Source organism: Bubalus kerabau, chromosome 15 (genome assembly GCF_029407905.1).
Source record: "Bubalus kerabau isolate K-KA32 ecotype Philippines breed swamp buffalo chromosome 15, PCC_UOA_SB_1v2, whole genome shotgun sequence".
Taxonomy (NCBI): domain Eukaryota; kingdom Metazoa; phylum Chordata; class Mammalia; order Artiodactyla; family Bovidae; genus Bubalus; species Bubalus kerabau.
The window spans coordinates 48,307,439-48,321,671 of NC_073638.1; the positions used below are offsets into that span (position 1 = coordinate 48,307,439).

The window sequence follows — 14,233 nt, forward strand, 5'->3', positions numbered from 1 at the left end:
TGTGAGAGTTGGACTGTGAAGAAGGCTGAGCGCCGAAGAATTGATGCTTTTGAACTGTGGTGTTGGAGAAGACTCTTGAGAGTCCCTTGGACTGCAAGGAGATCCAACCAGTCCATTCTGAAGGAGATCAGCCCTGGGATTTCTTTGGAAGGAATGATGCTAAGGCTGAAACTCCAGTACTTTGGCCACCTCATGCGAAGAGTTGACTCATTGGAAAAGACTCTGATGCTGGGAGGAATTGGGGGCAGGAGGAAAAGGGGACGACAGAGGATGAGATGGCTGGATGGCATCACTGACTCGATGGATGTTAGTCTGGGTGAACTCTGGGAGTTGGTGATAGACAGGGAGGCCTGGCATGCTGTGATTCATGGGGTCGCGAAGAGTCGGACATGACTGAGCAACTGAACTGAACTGAACTGAGTCCATCTCTACTGTCTCACTGTATCTTCTCTAGGTAGAACACCTTGAAGGTGGACCTGAGAATCTGGTGGGTCTTGATGCTGTATATAACAGGGTTCATCAAGGGTGGGAAGAGCACAGAGACGGTGCCCATAAGGATGTGCAACAGGGGTGAAGTGTGGCTCCCAAACCTGTGTATGATGGACAGACCTAGCATAGGCACATAGAAGCAGAGCACAGCCAGGAGGTGGGAGAAACAAATGTTTAAGGTCCTGAGCCTCTCCCCAGCAGAGGCAATGGCCAGCGCAGTATGGAGAATGATTGTATAGGAGAGCAGGATGAAAAGAACATCAGAGCCCATGGCCAGCATGATGATGCACAGTCCATAGAGTCTGTTGAAATGTGTATCTGAGCCAGTCAGGTGGATCATGTCTTGCCGAAGGCAGTAAGCATAGGACAGTGCCCCACAGTGATAGTAGTCAAATTTCAAGAGATGCTATGAAGGTGCGGCTGTGATGGCAGCACTCCACAGGCCCAGCACGACCCCGACCAATGCCACACGAGGCCCCGTGAACATAGATGTGTAGCACAGTGAGAAATAGATGGCCACCAGGCCGTCCAGAGCCATGGCAAAGAGCATGGCGGATACCATGAAGGAGGAGTGTAGGAAGCGCTGCTGCAGAACACAGGGCACCAGGCCCACCATCCAGGTCTCTAACCACAGCTCACCCAGCCTGAGGACAAGCACAAGCTCAAATCTGTCACAGCCAGGATGGCAAGGAAGTAGTACATGGGCTGGTGGAGGAAAGGGTCCATTCATACCCAATGCAAGATGGTGGCATTGCCCAGGAGGGCCACAAGGTAGCACACACAAATGGGCAGGGAGTTCCAGGGGTGAGCTCACTCCAGGCCTGGGACGCCCATCAACAGGAACGTAGAAATTCTGAGCGTATCTGAGCCAGTTAGGTGGCTCATGTCCTGGTGAAGGCAGTAGGCATAGGACAGTGACCCACAGTGACAGTAGTCAAATTTCAAGAGATGCAATGAAGGTGCCACTGTGATGGCCGTGCTCTGCAAGCCCAGCACCACCCCAACCAATACCAAGACGGGAGCTCAGTAAGGTGGACTCATCGTCCTTCTCAAGAGTCCTCTTTGTTCTGTGAAAAGTGGCCATGGGTTCAAGTTTACTAGGCCAGTAAGTATGAGCTGTTACACTGTCATAGGGCAATAATTGCCCTGCTGTCTGGTCTGGCCTCTCTGCTCTCTCTAGGACTCAGTGACCTTGCAGTAAACCCCTGCCCTCACAGGCAGCCTGTCCTTTTCCTGTTTTTTCATCTTTCTCTTATTCCCATGTAATCTTTTACTTTGATGACATCAAATCTCGGCAAGGGTTTTCTGTATTCTTATTCTGAACCAGCTAGTGAAAGCCAGTTTTTTTTTTAACCTCCCTTACAAAATTCTGCATAGCTCAACCTTAACAGAATGCTCAGATTCTCAGAAATATTGTTACTCCCAAATTGCCTTCGTTTGACTTTACCACTTCAAGCTTTTCTTATGGAAGAAATGATCTCTAAATTTTCGAAGAGAAGTGAAGATGCCCATAGAGTTTCCTCATGCAATCTGCTCTCCCCTCTATCTCTTTATTGTCATGATGTGAACCTCTCTGCATGTCCATGTGATCAGGAGAAGTGGTATCTTGCTTCTCTCTAAACTTAATCTTCTCAAAGAACTCAGAGCTCATGGTTTCTAAAGAAAAGAAAAAGAAATATTTGTTTCCAAGGAGCTGACACTGTAAAATCTTTATTTTTCCATTTTTAGTTGTTTTATTAAGATAGATTCAAGGAGTGGTATTTCTGAGACAGGGTATATGAATATTTTTAAAAATCTTTTGATACATTTTTTTTCCTACGGAAAGTGAAAGTCACTGTCATGTCCCACTCTTTTCTATACCGTGGACTGTAGCCTACAGGCTCCTCTGTCCATGGAATTCTCCAGGTCAGAATATTGGGATGGGTAGCCGTTTCCTTCTCCAGGGGATCTTCCCAATCCAGGGACTGAACCCAGGTAGCCCACATTGCAGGAAGATTATTTACTGTCTGAGCCACCAGGGAAGCCAAATCACATTATATTTTCACACTAGTGTATGAAAATCCTTCTTTTACCATATACTTGTCAGTACAGACCTTCATTATTAACTGTTTTCTTCAATACTTACTTATTAGTATGATTTAAATATGTTAATTTGCATTTTAAATTTCAGCAAAGTAGAAATTTTAAAATGTTATTTTGTATACATATTTCCTAAGTTCAAAAATAAGAAAACTTCAGTGTTAGTGGCCTATTTGCTAGTAACTGACAGAAATTGAACTCCAGCTCTAAATCTGAATTCTATTCTTTAGACCTCATTCTACTAATGGGATCCATAGACAGTAAAGTTCCACTCAATACAGAGAAGAACATTCTGAGTCTTAGAGTTGCTCTTCAATAGTGTGGCCTACGGTGTGGATTTCAATTGAAGTTCAGAGTGGAATCTGTTTGTGCAGAAGGCCTGCCCTGAAAAATGTCCATGAGGAAGTAACCTCAATGCTGAGACTCCAAAATGAATTTTGTTTAGTCAACAGTAGGGGAAATCTCTGCCACTTTTAGTTTCACAATATCATAAGCAACAGGAGCATGACTTAGATGTATTTGTGGTAGTTTCCTTTATTAGAGCTTTGTCGCATTTCAGGTCATTGTCCAAGATCTCACAATTAGAATGCCCAGAAGCAAACATTGACTTCAGTTAATGTCAGTAAATCTATATGAAAGATAAAATCAGAAATGATAAGAGCCAGGGGTGGGGTCCAGAGTGTCTACTAAATGAATAACGCTAGAAGACAGCACATCATCAGAAACATTTGGAGGAGTTTAAATTAGAAAAGAGTGCAGGAGTTCTGCTTCTTGCAGTGTGACTCAAGAGTCCAAAGGATATGGGTTATGCAGGATAGAAACTTAAGAGAAGGATTGGCTGGCCGAGAAAGGAGGCAGTCCCAAGGAGCCATGGAAGAAGGTACATTTTGTGAAGTGAATTTAAACAACTGACACTTATCTGTTCTCTCGTAAGATCTGTTCTCTCGTAAGTTCTGTTCTGTGTGCTTCTTTGTTGATTACTCTTCTTCAGTATTTGCTTAGTTTCACTTTGCTTTTTATACTTTGATAGCAGTCTTCCTCTAGGCAGTTTTTGCTGCTACGAAAATATCTAAGTCTTATATATAGAGAAAGGCGTTATAATTCAAGCAAGAGAAGGTCAGCATTACCAACTCATAACTCAAGAAAGAAATTCACCCATATTTTATTTAGGGCAGTGGAAAAAAGCCTGGGGAAACAGAGGGTGTAATAACAGGTACTAAATACTGGCAATCCTTGGCCTGATATGGGACTTTCTTCTGGGAACTCAGTGGAATTTTTATTTATTTATTTATTTATTTTTTAAATTTTATTTTATTTTTAAACTTTACAATATTGTATTAGTTTTGCCAAACATCAAAATGAATCTGCCACAGGTATACCCGTGCTCCCCATCCTGAACCCTCCTCCCTCCTCCCTCCCCATACCCTCCCTCTGGGTCATCCCAGTGCACCAGCTCCAAGCATCCAGTATCATGCATCGAACCTGGACTGGCGACTCGTTTCATACATGATATTACACATGTTTCAATGCCATTCTCCCAAATCTCCCCACCCTCTCCCTCTCCCACAGAGTCCATAAGACTGATCTATACCTCAGTGTCTCTTTTGCTGTCTCGGACTCAGTGGAATTTTTAACCCAGGAGTTTGCTGATGACATGACGAATCTCCTTGGTCTTAATACTGTATATGATTGGATTAAGCATGGGAGGCACAAAGAGGTAAACATTGGCCATCAGAAGGTGGACAGCAGGTGGAGCATGCTTCCCAAAGCGGTGAACCAAGGACAGCCCCATCATGGGCACAAAGAATACCAGCACAGCACAGAGGTGTGAGGTGCATGTTTGGAAGGCTTGGAGCCGCTCCTCTTTGGAGGCCAGTCTTGCCACTGTGTGCAGGATGACCCCATAGGACAGTGCAATGAGCACCAGGTCCAGCATCACAGTAAAGACCACCAATGACAGCCCGTACAGGTTGTTGAAGGTGGTGTCTGTGCAGGCCAACTGTATCACCTCCTGGTGCAGGCAGAAAGAGTGGGAGAGGACTTGAGCCCCACAATAAGGAAAAGCCTTCAGGAGGAGAACAATGGGAAGGAGGGCCACGGGGCCCCGCAGAATGACAATGAGGCCTACCCTGACCACTCGCTGGCCAGTGATAATGACTGAGTACCTCAGGGGATAACAGATGGCCACAAACCGATCAAAGGACATGACAAGGAGCACTGAGGACTCCATGAAGGAAAAGGAGTGGATACAGAACATCTGGATTTGGCAGGCTCCAAAGTAGATGCCATGGGACTTGAACCAAAAGATTCCCACAGTAGTGGGCAAGGTGGACACCGACAGGCCCAGGTCAGTGAAGGCCAGAAAGGAGAGTAGATAGTACATGGGTGTGTGCAAGCGAGGGCTGGTCTTAATAATGATCAGGATGAAGCAGTTGCCTGAGATGGCCACAAGGTACATAAGGAAAAAGAAGATGAAGATCCAGTGCTCGACGGTTTCCAATCCGGGAAAGCCAGTGAGGTAGAGCATGGGGCTGAACTGCGTGAGGTTGGACAGGAGCACGATGTGAGGATGGAGGGGATATTGGGTTGGCATTCTCCAGGGGCTGAGCTGAGAATAAATGGAAGTTCTGGTTATTAATTCTTCAGCTTCACAAACACACCATCATAAACAGATAATGACCATCATCAGCTTTGATATCCTCTACTTCACTGTTATCACTTATAACACCAAACTATCCAATTAAAACTTTCTTTGAATATAACAGATTTTCTCTACATTTATATTTCTTATCAGTCTTCTTTCCTGACTTCTCTTCATTTATCAATGCTGAAATATAGCTGCTTTTATCCTTGGAAATTTTCTGGCCTTACTCTATTATTCCTCCTCTTACATCATCATTCCCATAATTATTTACCATACTTAAGCTGATGAATGTCAAATACAAAACTTTAACTCTTTTCTTCTCTATATGTCTAGCGGTAGGCTGAGCATCTGCATGTAGGTGTTTCACTGTTTTTTCAAAAGCATGTCGAAAATTTTAATTATAGTCACCTCACCCAACAGGGTTTTCATCTATTCATTTTCATTGACTGAGTAGTAGAAATGTGGACTTCAGAAATAAGTTGAAGAAGAGATACATGTTTGAGAGATATTAGTATATAGGCAGGATACAGAAACCTAAAATGTTAGTGTAAGGAGAAGCTTCCAGTATTAACTGTACAAATCTGATATTTAGAGTTGGAGAAGAAAAGACTCCACTGAAAGAGACTGTGGGGAAAATGCCAGTCAGAATAAAATCAGAAGAATGCGATCTTGTATCAGTTTTAAGAGGGATTAATTATGTATGATGTTACCAAGGTGTCAGGGTTATAAGGACTGAGAACTGACTAAAGGGTTGAGCAATGTGGAAGTTGCAGCTGACCTTGAGAAGAACAGTTACAGAGGAGTGGTGATTGTGGTTTAGTCACCAAGTCTGTCTGACTCTTGCGACCCCATGGACTGTAGCCCGCCAGGCTCCTCTGTCCATGGGATTTTTCCAGGCAAGAATTCTTGGGAATGAAATCATCCCTGCCTACTCCAGAAGGACTATGACCTTATCAATATTGCTACTTCCCTCTGCTGTGAGCATGTCTGCTTCTGATCCTAAACAATCACCGTTCTCAATTATTTTCCACAGGACCACTTGAGTGGACAGCTGCACAGTATCAATAAAGTAGTTCTTAGGGAGGAAAAGTGCATTCATATCTTCAGAAGATAAAGAGGAAAAAAATAGGAAGAGAAAGAAAATAGGTGTACAAGAGCAATATAGTAGGATTCCAGGCAGTGACAAAAGAGTATTTGAGGTTTCAAAGTGGGGCCAGTCAGTGTTTTTAGGTGTGTTCTTAATCACTACACTATCTAATTCTAAAGTGAGAAGTCCTAACAGGATGTGTTAGTAATATTCCATCACTGACCAGTCCTCCTTTGGCATCTTTCCAAATTTATCTTTTATCTCCCACAGTTAACAAGCCCATGTTGCTTTTTTTTTTTTTTTTAACAATTCCCCATATGTGTTTTCTGTTTTGTTTCTAATCTTTATATTGCTTTATATTTTACTTTTCTAACAGACAGCACCTTGTTTTTTTGACCAGTGAATATTTGCTGATCCTTTAAGACAGTACAGATACCATTTCTCTGACAAATGTCTCTTCACTTTCATTTGTAGTCTTTAGGTAAATCCCTCTCTGTATGCACGTAGTTCCTTTGCTATAGCGCCATTAAAGTTGCAAATGCATAGATATACATCTTATACATTATATATATATATTTATTTGTTTATAAGGGCTTTCCAGGTGGCTCAGTGGTGAAGAATCTGCCTGTCAATGCAGATGCAGGTTCAATTCCTGGAATGGGAATATCCCCTGGAGAAGGAAATGGCAACCCACTCCAGTATTCTAACCTGGGAAAACCCATGGACAGAGGAACCTGGCAGGCTACAGTATGTGGCGTTGCAAAGAGTTGGACACAAATGAAGCAACTTAGTGTAGCATAGCATAGAAAACATATATATATATATATATATATATGTGTGTGTGTGTGTGTGTGTGTGTGTGTGTGTGTGTGTGTTTATAACCTGATTTTTATCCACTTAAAAAAAATTTCAACTAGACCACTGGGGCCCACTGCAGTGTCTAACACAAGGGGACACCACTCTGTTTTTATGTGAAAAACTAAGCCAGTGCTTATCTCTTGTCCTGATTAGCTGTGTCTAGAGTTTGGGGTTGGGTCTTGTTTACACAGACTTTAGAATAAGTCTAAAGATCTGGGGGAAATTAAAATTTTATACGCAGACCATGATGGGGCTGGGATTATTCTTCCTGGAAAGGAAGTTCCAATGAGTTTTCCCTAGAAATGAAAGATTGTTCTCTATGTTATGACACCAACAGAGTCCATTTGTCAGTACATAGTCATGGCTCACAGTTATCCATTTTAAATATTCACAACAAAAGAGATATAGGAGAGACCTAAAGAGGAAATTCATGAAAATAGTGATATTCACTATGAAGTGGGCAATTAGATCTCTACCTCATCTGTATGTTCTAAATATTCATGTTTCAACTCAATATATTCTATTAAAAAAATAAATTAGTGGTGGAGACTGCTGCTCCTTATGTGTAGGAGAAGATGCAGATGCAGCCATGCCTAAGCACAAAGACATAGATCAGACATCTCACCTTTGAAGGAGGAAGAACCTCCCCACAGTTGTCAAACTCCTGTCAACATACCTCTTATGAGTGGGGTAGCAGAGGACTATGAAAGAGGGAGGGTGGATCCCAAGTGCTGGGGAAGTCACAGGGGGTTTCTGTACCAATACACAAAGACTGAGGCAGGACCATCTCTGCTTTAACTGATCTGGGACATAAAGCGCGCTTAATATCTGTGTTGTTAAATAAATGATAATTTGATGGATAAGAGGAAAAGGGAAGGCTCTATGTACCGGCCAGCTCACCAGAGAGGTGTCTGTGGAGACTAAAGGGCTTGTGACATCCTGAAGGCGTTTGGAGGCTGATTCCAGACAGGAGCCAGGAAGGAACTGGCCTGGCCATGGAGACCATGGTCAGGAGGAGAGAGGCAGCCTTCTCTCCAATCCAAGTAATAGGATAGTGCAGATGGTTACCCCCACTTCTTTAGGGGGAGCAAGTCCTGATCCCCTCTCTGGCTCTGGGTCTGTTCAAACACACTGAATATCAGAAGTGAAAGAGCTTCTGTGAGAGCCTGGATCCCAAGACTTCATTTTGCATTTGAAAAAAATTAAGCAAGGTCCAACATAGAGAATATACCTGTCTAAAGTCTTTTAAGTGTTAGGAGAGGAGCCGAAACTCAGACGACCTCCTTTCAGGATCACTGCTTTCTTGGAAATCTCTACATTCCCTTCTCGCTGTATTTTCTCCCTTTCTTCTCCCATGACCCCCTAATACCCACCCCTGAGACCCTGGCACAGAACAGCAGTGGAGACCCACCAGCAGCTGCTAACTTTTAAAAAGAGAAGCCAGGTCATCAGTACTGAAAAAGGATGAGGGTAGGCAGGATGGCACCAGTGTCACTGAGGGGCATCAGGCTGGGTCTGTCATGGAAGAATTTATCCTCCTCAACTTCTGTGCATGTGAAACACCAGGGCTCCACCTGGGAGAAACTGAGGACACACAAAGAGTCCCCAGGGCTGGAGGCCCATGGGAAGGAGCTGTCATGACTGTCCTCTCCCTTGCCTTCATTCTTCGCTCCTTCCATGGGCTCACCTGAGGCTGGAGAGCCCTACATTTATAGGATTCAGTCTCTAGGCTTTAGCTCCAGACATCTGCTGCAGAAAACCCTCTTTAGATTACAAAACTGAATGTGTTCTTTGAAAAATTTGAGTAATGCAAAGATGGAGAAATTCACAACAATAAGTTATATATAATATGTTTTTCTATGGGTATATTTTAAGGCTTTTATCCAGCAGGTGTTTTAAATATATATTTTTAATTTTTTCACTAAATATAGTGTTGAAAATGATTTTCTAAGTATTTAAATATTATTTTTGAAAGCAACAATAATTTATCAAAGGAAAATGCCAAAATCTATGTAATATTCTTCCTGCTGCTGCTGCTAAGTCGCTTCAGTCGTGTCCGACTCTGTGAGACCCCACTGACAGCAGCCCAACAGGCTCCCCTATCCCTGGGATTCTCCAGGCAAGAATACTGGAGTGGGTTGCCATTTCCTTCTCCAATGCATGAAAGTAAAAAGTGAAAGTGAAGTCGCTCAGTCGTGTCTGACCCTCAGCGACCCCATGGACTGCAGCCTTCCAGGCTCCTCCGTCCATGGGATTTTCCAGGCAAGAGTACTGGAGTGGGGTGCCATTGCCTTCTCTGATTCTTCCTAGATATCTGCAATGCTTATAGTTTTTCATTATTATGAATAATAATACAACTAACTTGTAATATTAATATATCTGTTATTTCAACAATATTTATTGAGCCCTAAGGTAGATATTGGAGTTAGCTCTGTGACCAAACAGGATAACAAATATTTGTCCATAAGGAGCGTGCATCCTAAAACCTTTATTTTCCATTTATAATTACTTGATCAAAATAGAATGCCAAGTGTGGTATTTCTGAGACACAGTGTATGAATATTTTTAAGTCTTTTGATATATTTTGCTCTCTACAGAAAACAAATCAGATTATGCTTTCACATCAGTGTATGAAAATCCCTCTTTCATGACTAGTCAGCACAGATCTTGATTATTAACTATTTTTTTAATATTTGATTATTAACAAGATGTTAATATATTAATTTGCATTTTAAATTCCAGTAAGGTAAACCTTTTTAAATATGTTATTATCTATACGGATTTTCTAATTTTGAAAACCAGGAAATTTAGATGTTAGTGGCCTAATTTAGATGTTAGTTATTTGCTAGTAAGTGGCAGAAATGGTACTCCAACTCTAATCTCAATCTGAATCCTATTTTCTTTATACTTCATTATACCCATAGGATTTATACAGTAAATTTCCACTCAATATGGTAAAGAGCATTCTGAATCTCAGAATTACTATTCAAAAGTGTGTTCTACCCTGTGAATTTCAAATAAAGTTGAGTGGAACCTGTCTCTGGGCTCTGAGATTCAAACATTCCTTTCCACCCTCACCACCCACCGACACAAAGATAGCACACAAACACTTTCATTTCCAGTTTTAGAATCTGTTTTTTTATTTCACTTTGAACTTTTTTTTTTTTTCAGAAGAAAATGCTTCAGTTGTAAAATAAAGAGGATGATATAATGATCACTTGACTAAGTGTTAATGTTTTGACATTTACATGTTAATGTAAATGTTACATTTACAGATTTTTTTCCTCAGATTTTTTCCAGACAGAATTGACACTGTTCATGTAACATTTTTCACTTCAGTTTGCTTTCCTTTTTCCCCAAGAGGAGCTTCCCAGAGTTTCTATTTATCATTTTCAACATGGTTTTTAATACCTTAAAGCACATAGACACACACAAACACATCAGAGACATGGCATTGCATACTTAAAATACTCTACAAAAGTTATAATGTAAATATGTATTTGCATTATGATTTATTCATGTTTATCATTTTGCTTAAAGTTCATTGGTTTTAATAGTGTATATTAGTATATATTAATTTATTAGTCTATTTACTTTCACCTGTTTTTTCTTTTATTGATGGACAGCTAGGTTATTTTCATTGTTTAAAAATGGAGCAGCAGTAACATTCTTGTACATATTTCCTTACACAAGAGGTAAGAAAATTTAGATAAAAGTCAGTAGCTGTATCATAAAGCAGGTGCATCTTTCACCTCTAATAGATATTCCCAAATAGATCTGCATAGATTGCACTAATATACACTGACCATAAATTATGAATCATTACTTCACAACTGCACCAATATTTGGTATTATTGGGCTTTTACCATTTTTGCTATTTTTATTGGTAAAATATGGTATCTCTTTGTTATTTATTTTGTTTTCAAATTTTATAGTGAAGATAAAAGGGTTTTCATATCTCTATTGGCACATTATTTTCCTCATTTCAGCATTGTTCAATCTCATTTGGATTTTATTATTTTTTTTAATTTTTACTAACTTACAGACACTCTAGGAGTTCTGGATATTAAATCACAGTTACTCATAGATATATATTATAAATGTCATCTCTTAGTCTGTGGCTATCATTGTCTCTGTTTTTTGGTATCTTCTGTCTGACTATAACTACCTATTTATCTGTCTATCTATTTATCTACCTATTTGTCCATGTGTCTCTTCATTCTTCTGTATTTCTTTTAAACATTTTCAGGTTTTCTTTTCAACATTCATGTCTTTAATTGAATGTGTTTTTTTGTGTACTCAACAATAATGATAAAATTTTATTTTCCATTAAAAAGTGAAAGTTGCTCAGTCGTGTTTGACTCTTTGTGATCCTATGGACTATACAGTCCATGGAATTCTCCAGGCCAGAATACTATAGTGGGTAGCCTTTCCCTTCTCCAGAGGATCTTCCCAACCCAGGGATCGAACCCAAGTCTTCCACATTGCAGGCAGATTCTTCACCAGGTGAGCCACAAGGGAAGTCCTTTATTTTCCATATGGATAACCAGTTAGGTTAGCACTATTTCTTGAATAAGCCAATCTTTTTCAACTATTTCAATATTACTTCTTTTAAATATTATTATATCTATGAGTCTGTGCCTTTTTATTATTTTCTGTTTATGTATTTAATTCCACACAAACACTACACTACAACATGCTATAGCTTTGCAAAAACTCTCTGAGTCTTTTAGGGGTTGCTCTCATTCACAATTTATTTTTAAATTGCTGTGGTTATCTTTGGCTATTTTCGCTGTCGTTATGAATTTCAGAATCACCTATCAAGTTCTACAGGATGATCAGTTGGAATTTCTCTTAGAAGTAGATTGATTTGCAGGTTAATTTTGAATAAATTGACATATTAAATAAAATAATGAATCTTCTTAATCATTAAGAAAATATTTCTCTCTACTTACTTATGCCTGTATATTTTGTTTCAATGACATAGTCACAGAAAACTTGTTCATTTTTCATTAAATTTATTCTTAAATATCTTATGCTTTTGTCTATTTTTCAACTTTTTAGTTTTGTTGTTTAGTCACTCAGTCATGTCCAGCTCTTTGTGACACCATGGACTATAGCCCACCAGGCTCCTCTGTCCATGGGATTTCCCAGGCAAGAATACTGGAGTGGGTTGCCATTTCCTTCTCCAGGGGATCTTCCAGAACCAGGGATCAAACCTGGGTGTCCTGCATTGTAGGCAGATTCTTTACTTGAGCTACAAAGGAAGACTTTTAGTTTATTATTAGAAAAACTATTTATCAGATACCATATCTGGAAGAAGTGTTGTCTTCCATCAAGATTCAAGAAATATGGAAGCCAAAGGATGCCTAGATCCTGGACAACCAGAAACTAAAATAACCAGGACTATAATATGAATTGGGAACACTGGGGAGTCCAGTAGGTTACAGTGGTGTCTGATGTGTCTAACCCTTCCAGGGTTATTTGTTTATTTTATGGCACTCAGGTCTCTCTTTGTTGTCTGAGCAAGAACATGAGTTGGCACAGGGCTATGATGGCTCCAGGACTGTACAAGGAGGTCACTTTCACCCCTGTTCTCTACCTCTTCATACACATATTCTAAATATATAGACAAGTTTCTATTTTAAATCACCAGCAACACTATCTGCTACCAGCATCTCTCCTCTTATTTTGATCAAACATACAGAAAAACAAAGAAACACAAAATTTGAATCAGAAACCATTTTATCAAGTATCAACCATTTGTATACCACTTTAAGATATTCTCTCAGGTTGTGTATCAGCTAAGGAAAGAGATAGGGGGAGGCTAGAACATAGAGGCAAGGAAAGTTGCTTGTGTAGAGGCAGGGATATGGCTGTTCAGAGCCTGGGAACATGTAAATTCCTAAGTCCATAATACGAAAGAGAGAACTGATGAGTTGATTAAACTGACTCAACAAGTTTTCTGTTGGATGCTAGATCAGGCAGGAGTAGTAAATCACATTTTTACAAGGTGTTTCATGCTCCAAACCTGTGAAGAGCAACTCTTGGGAGGATTTCCTGTTCATTGTAATTTTGATCTGTGGCAGAGGAGGCTTCAAGGACCATGAGCCCAAACAAAGCACAACAAGGGAAAAGATGGGGAACCTCTTGTATGGATGCCATGAAAGAGTTTCCTTGGGATTTCTGGATGTGAAGATGGAAAATTTCCTTGGAAAATAAGAGGCATTCTCTTTCTTAGCTTTGAATCTCTCTTTGAATGTGTTAGTCACTCAGTTGTGTCTGACTCTTTGCGACCCCATGGACTCCTATCAGGCTCCCCTGTTTATGGAATTCTCCAGCCCAGAATACTGGAGTGGATAGCCTTTCCCTTCTCCAGGGGTCTTCCCAACCCAGGGATCGAACCCAAGTCTTCCACATTGCAGGAAGATTCTTTACCACCTGACCCACCAGGGAAGCCCTGAATCTCACTTTATGCATATATTAATATATTGAGGAATGCATTTAAATAATTACTCCTTGAGTATCTATTATGAGACAATTGTTGCGTTTATGGAAATTTACTGATAAACAAGGCATGAATAATCCTTCTGCTGGTGCTGCTGCTGCTAAGTCACTTCAGTCGTGTCCGACTCTGTGTGACCCCACAGATGGCAGCCCACCAGGCTCCCCATCTCTGGGATTCTCCAGGCAAGAACACTGGAGTAGGTTGCCATTTCCTTCTCCAATGCATGAAAGTGAAAAGTGAAAGTGAAGCTGCTCAGTCGTGTCTGACTCTTAGCGACCCCGTGGACTGCAGCCTACCAAGCTCCTCCCATGGGATTTTCCAGGCAAGAGTACTGGAGTGGGTTACCATTGCCTTCTCCCATAATCCTTCTAAAGAGCTTAATTTAGGAATCTAGTGTGAAGGACCGAGAAAGAAACTAAACTAAGACACAGAAGAGTCCATTACTATGAAACAAATGTTACAACTGGAAATGCAGGGTTCTGAAGGAGAAGATAGATGAAGAATCTGCTCTAGTTTTGGAGAGAGAACCTGCCATGAAATGTCCATGAGAAAGCACCCTTAGCACTGA

At 40.6% G+C, this 14,233-nt stretch overlaps 1 protein-coding gene and 1 pseudogene across 1 annotated transcript; both read right to left on the reverse strand.

Moving 5' to 3' along the window:
- Window positions 1-436: 436 nt before the first annotated feature.
- LOC129627776 (olfactory receptor 51L1-like) lies at window positions 437-1,374 on the reverse strand (annotated as a pseudogene).
- Window positions 1,375-4,198: 2,824 nt separating this feature from the next.
- On the reverse strand, window positions 4,199-5,161 carry LOC129628832 (olfactory receptor 51M1-like). The gene has a single exon (XM_055548383.1). It carries the CDS (start codon window positions 5,159-5,161, stop codon window positions 4,199-4,201), a length of 963 nt encoding a protein of 320 aa, XP_055404358.1.
- Between the last annotated feature and the right edge of the window lie 9,072 nt (window positions 5,162-14,233).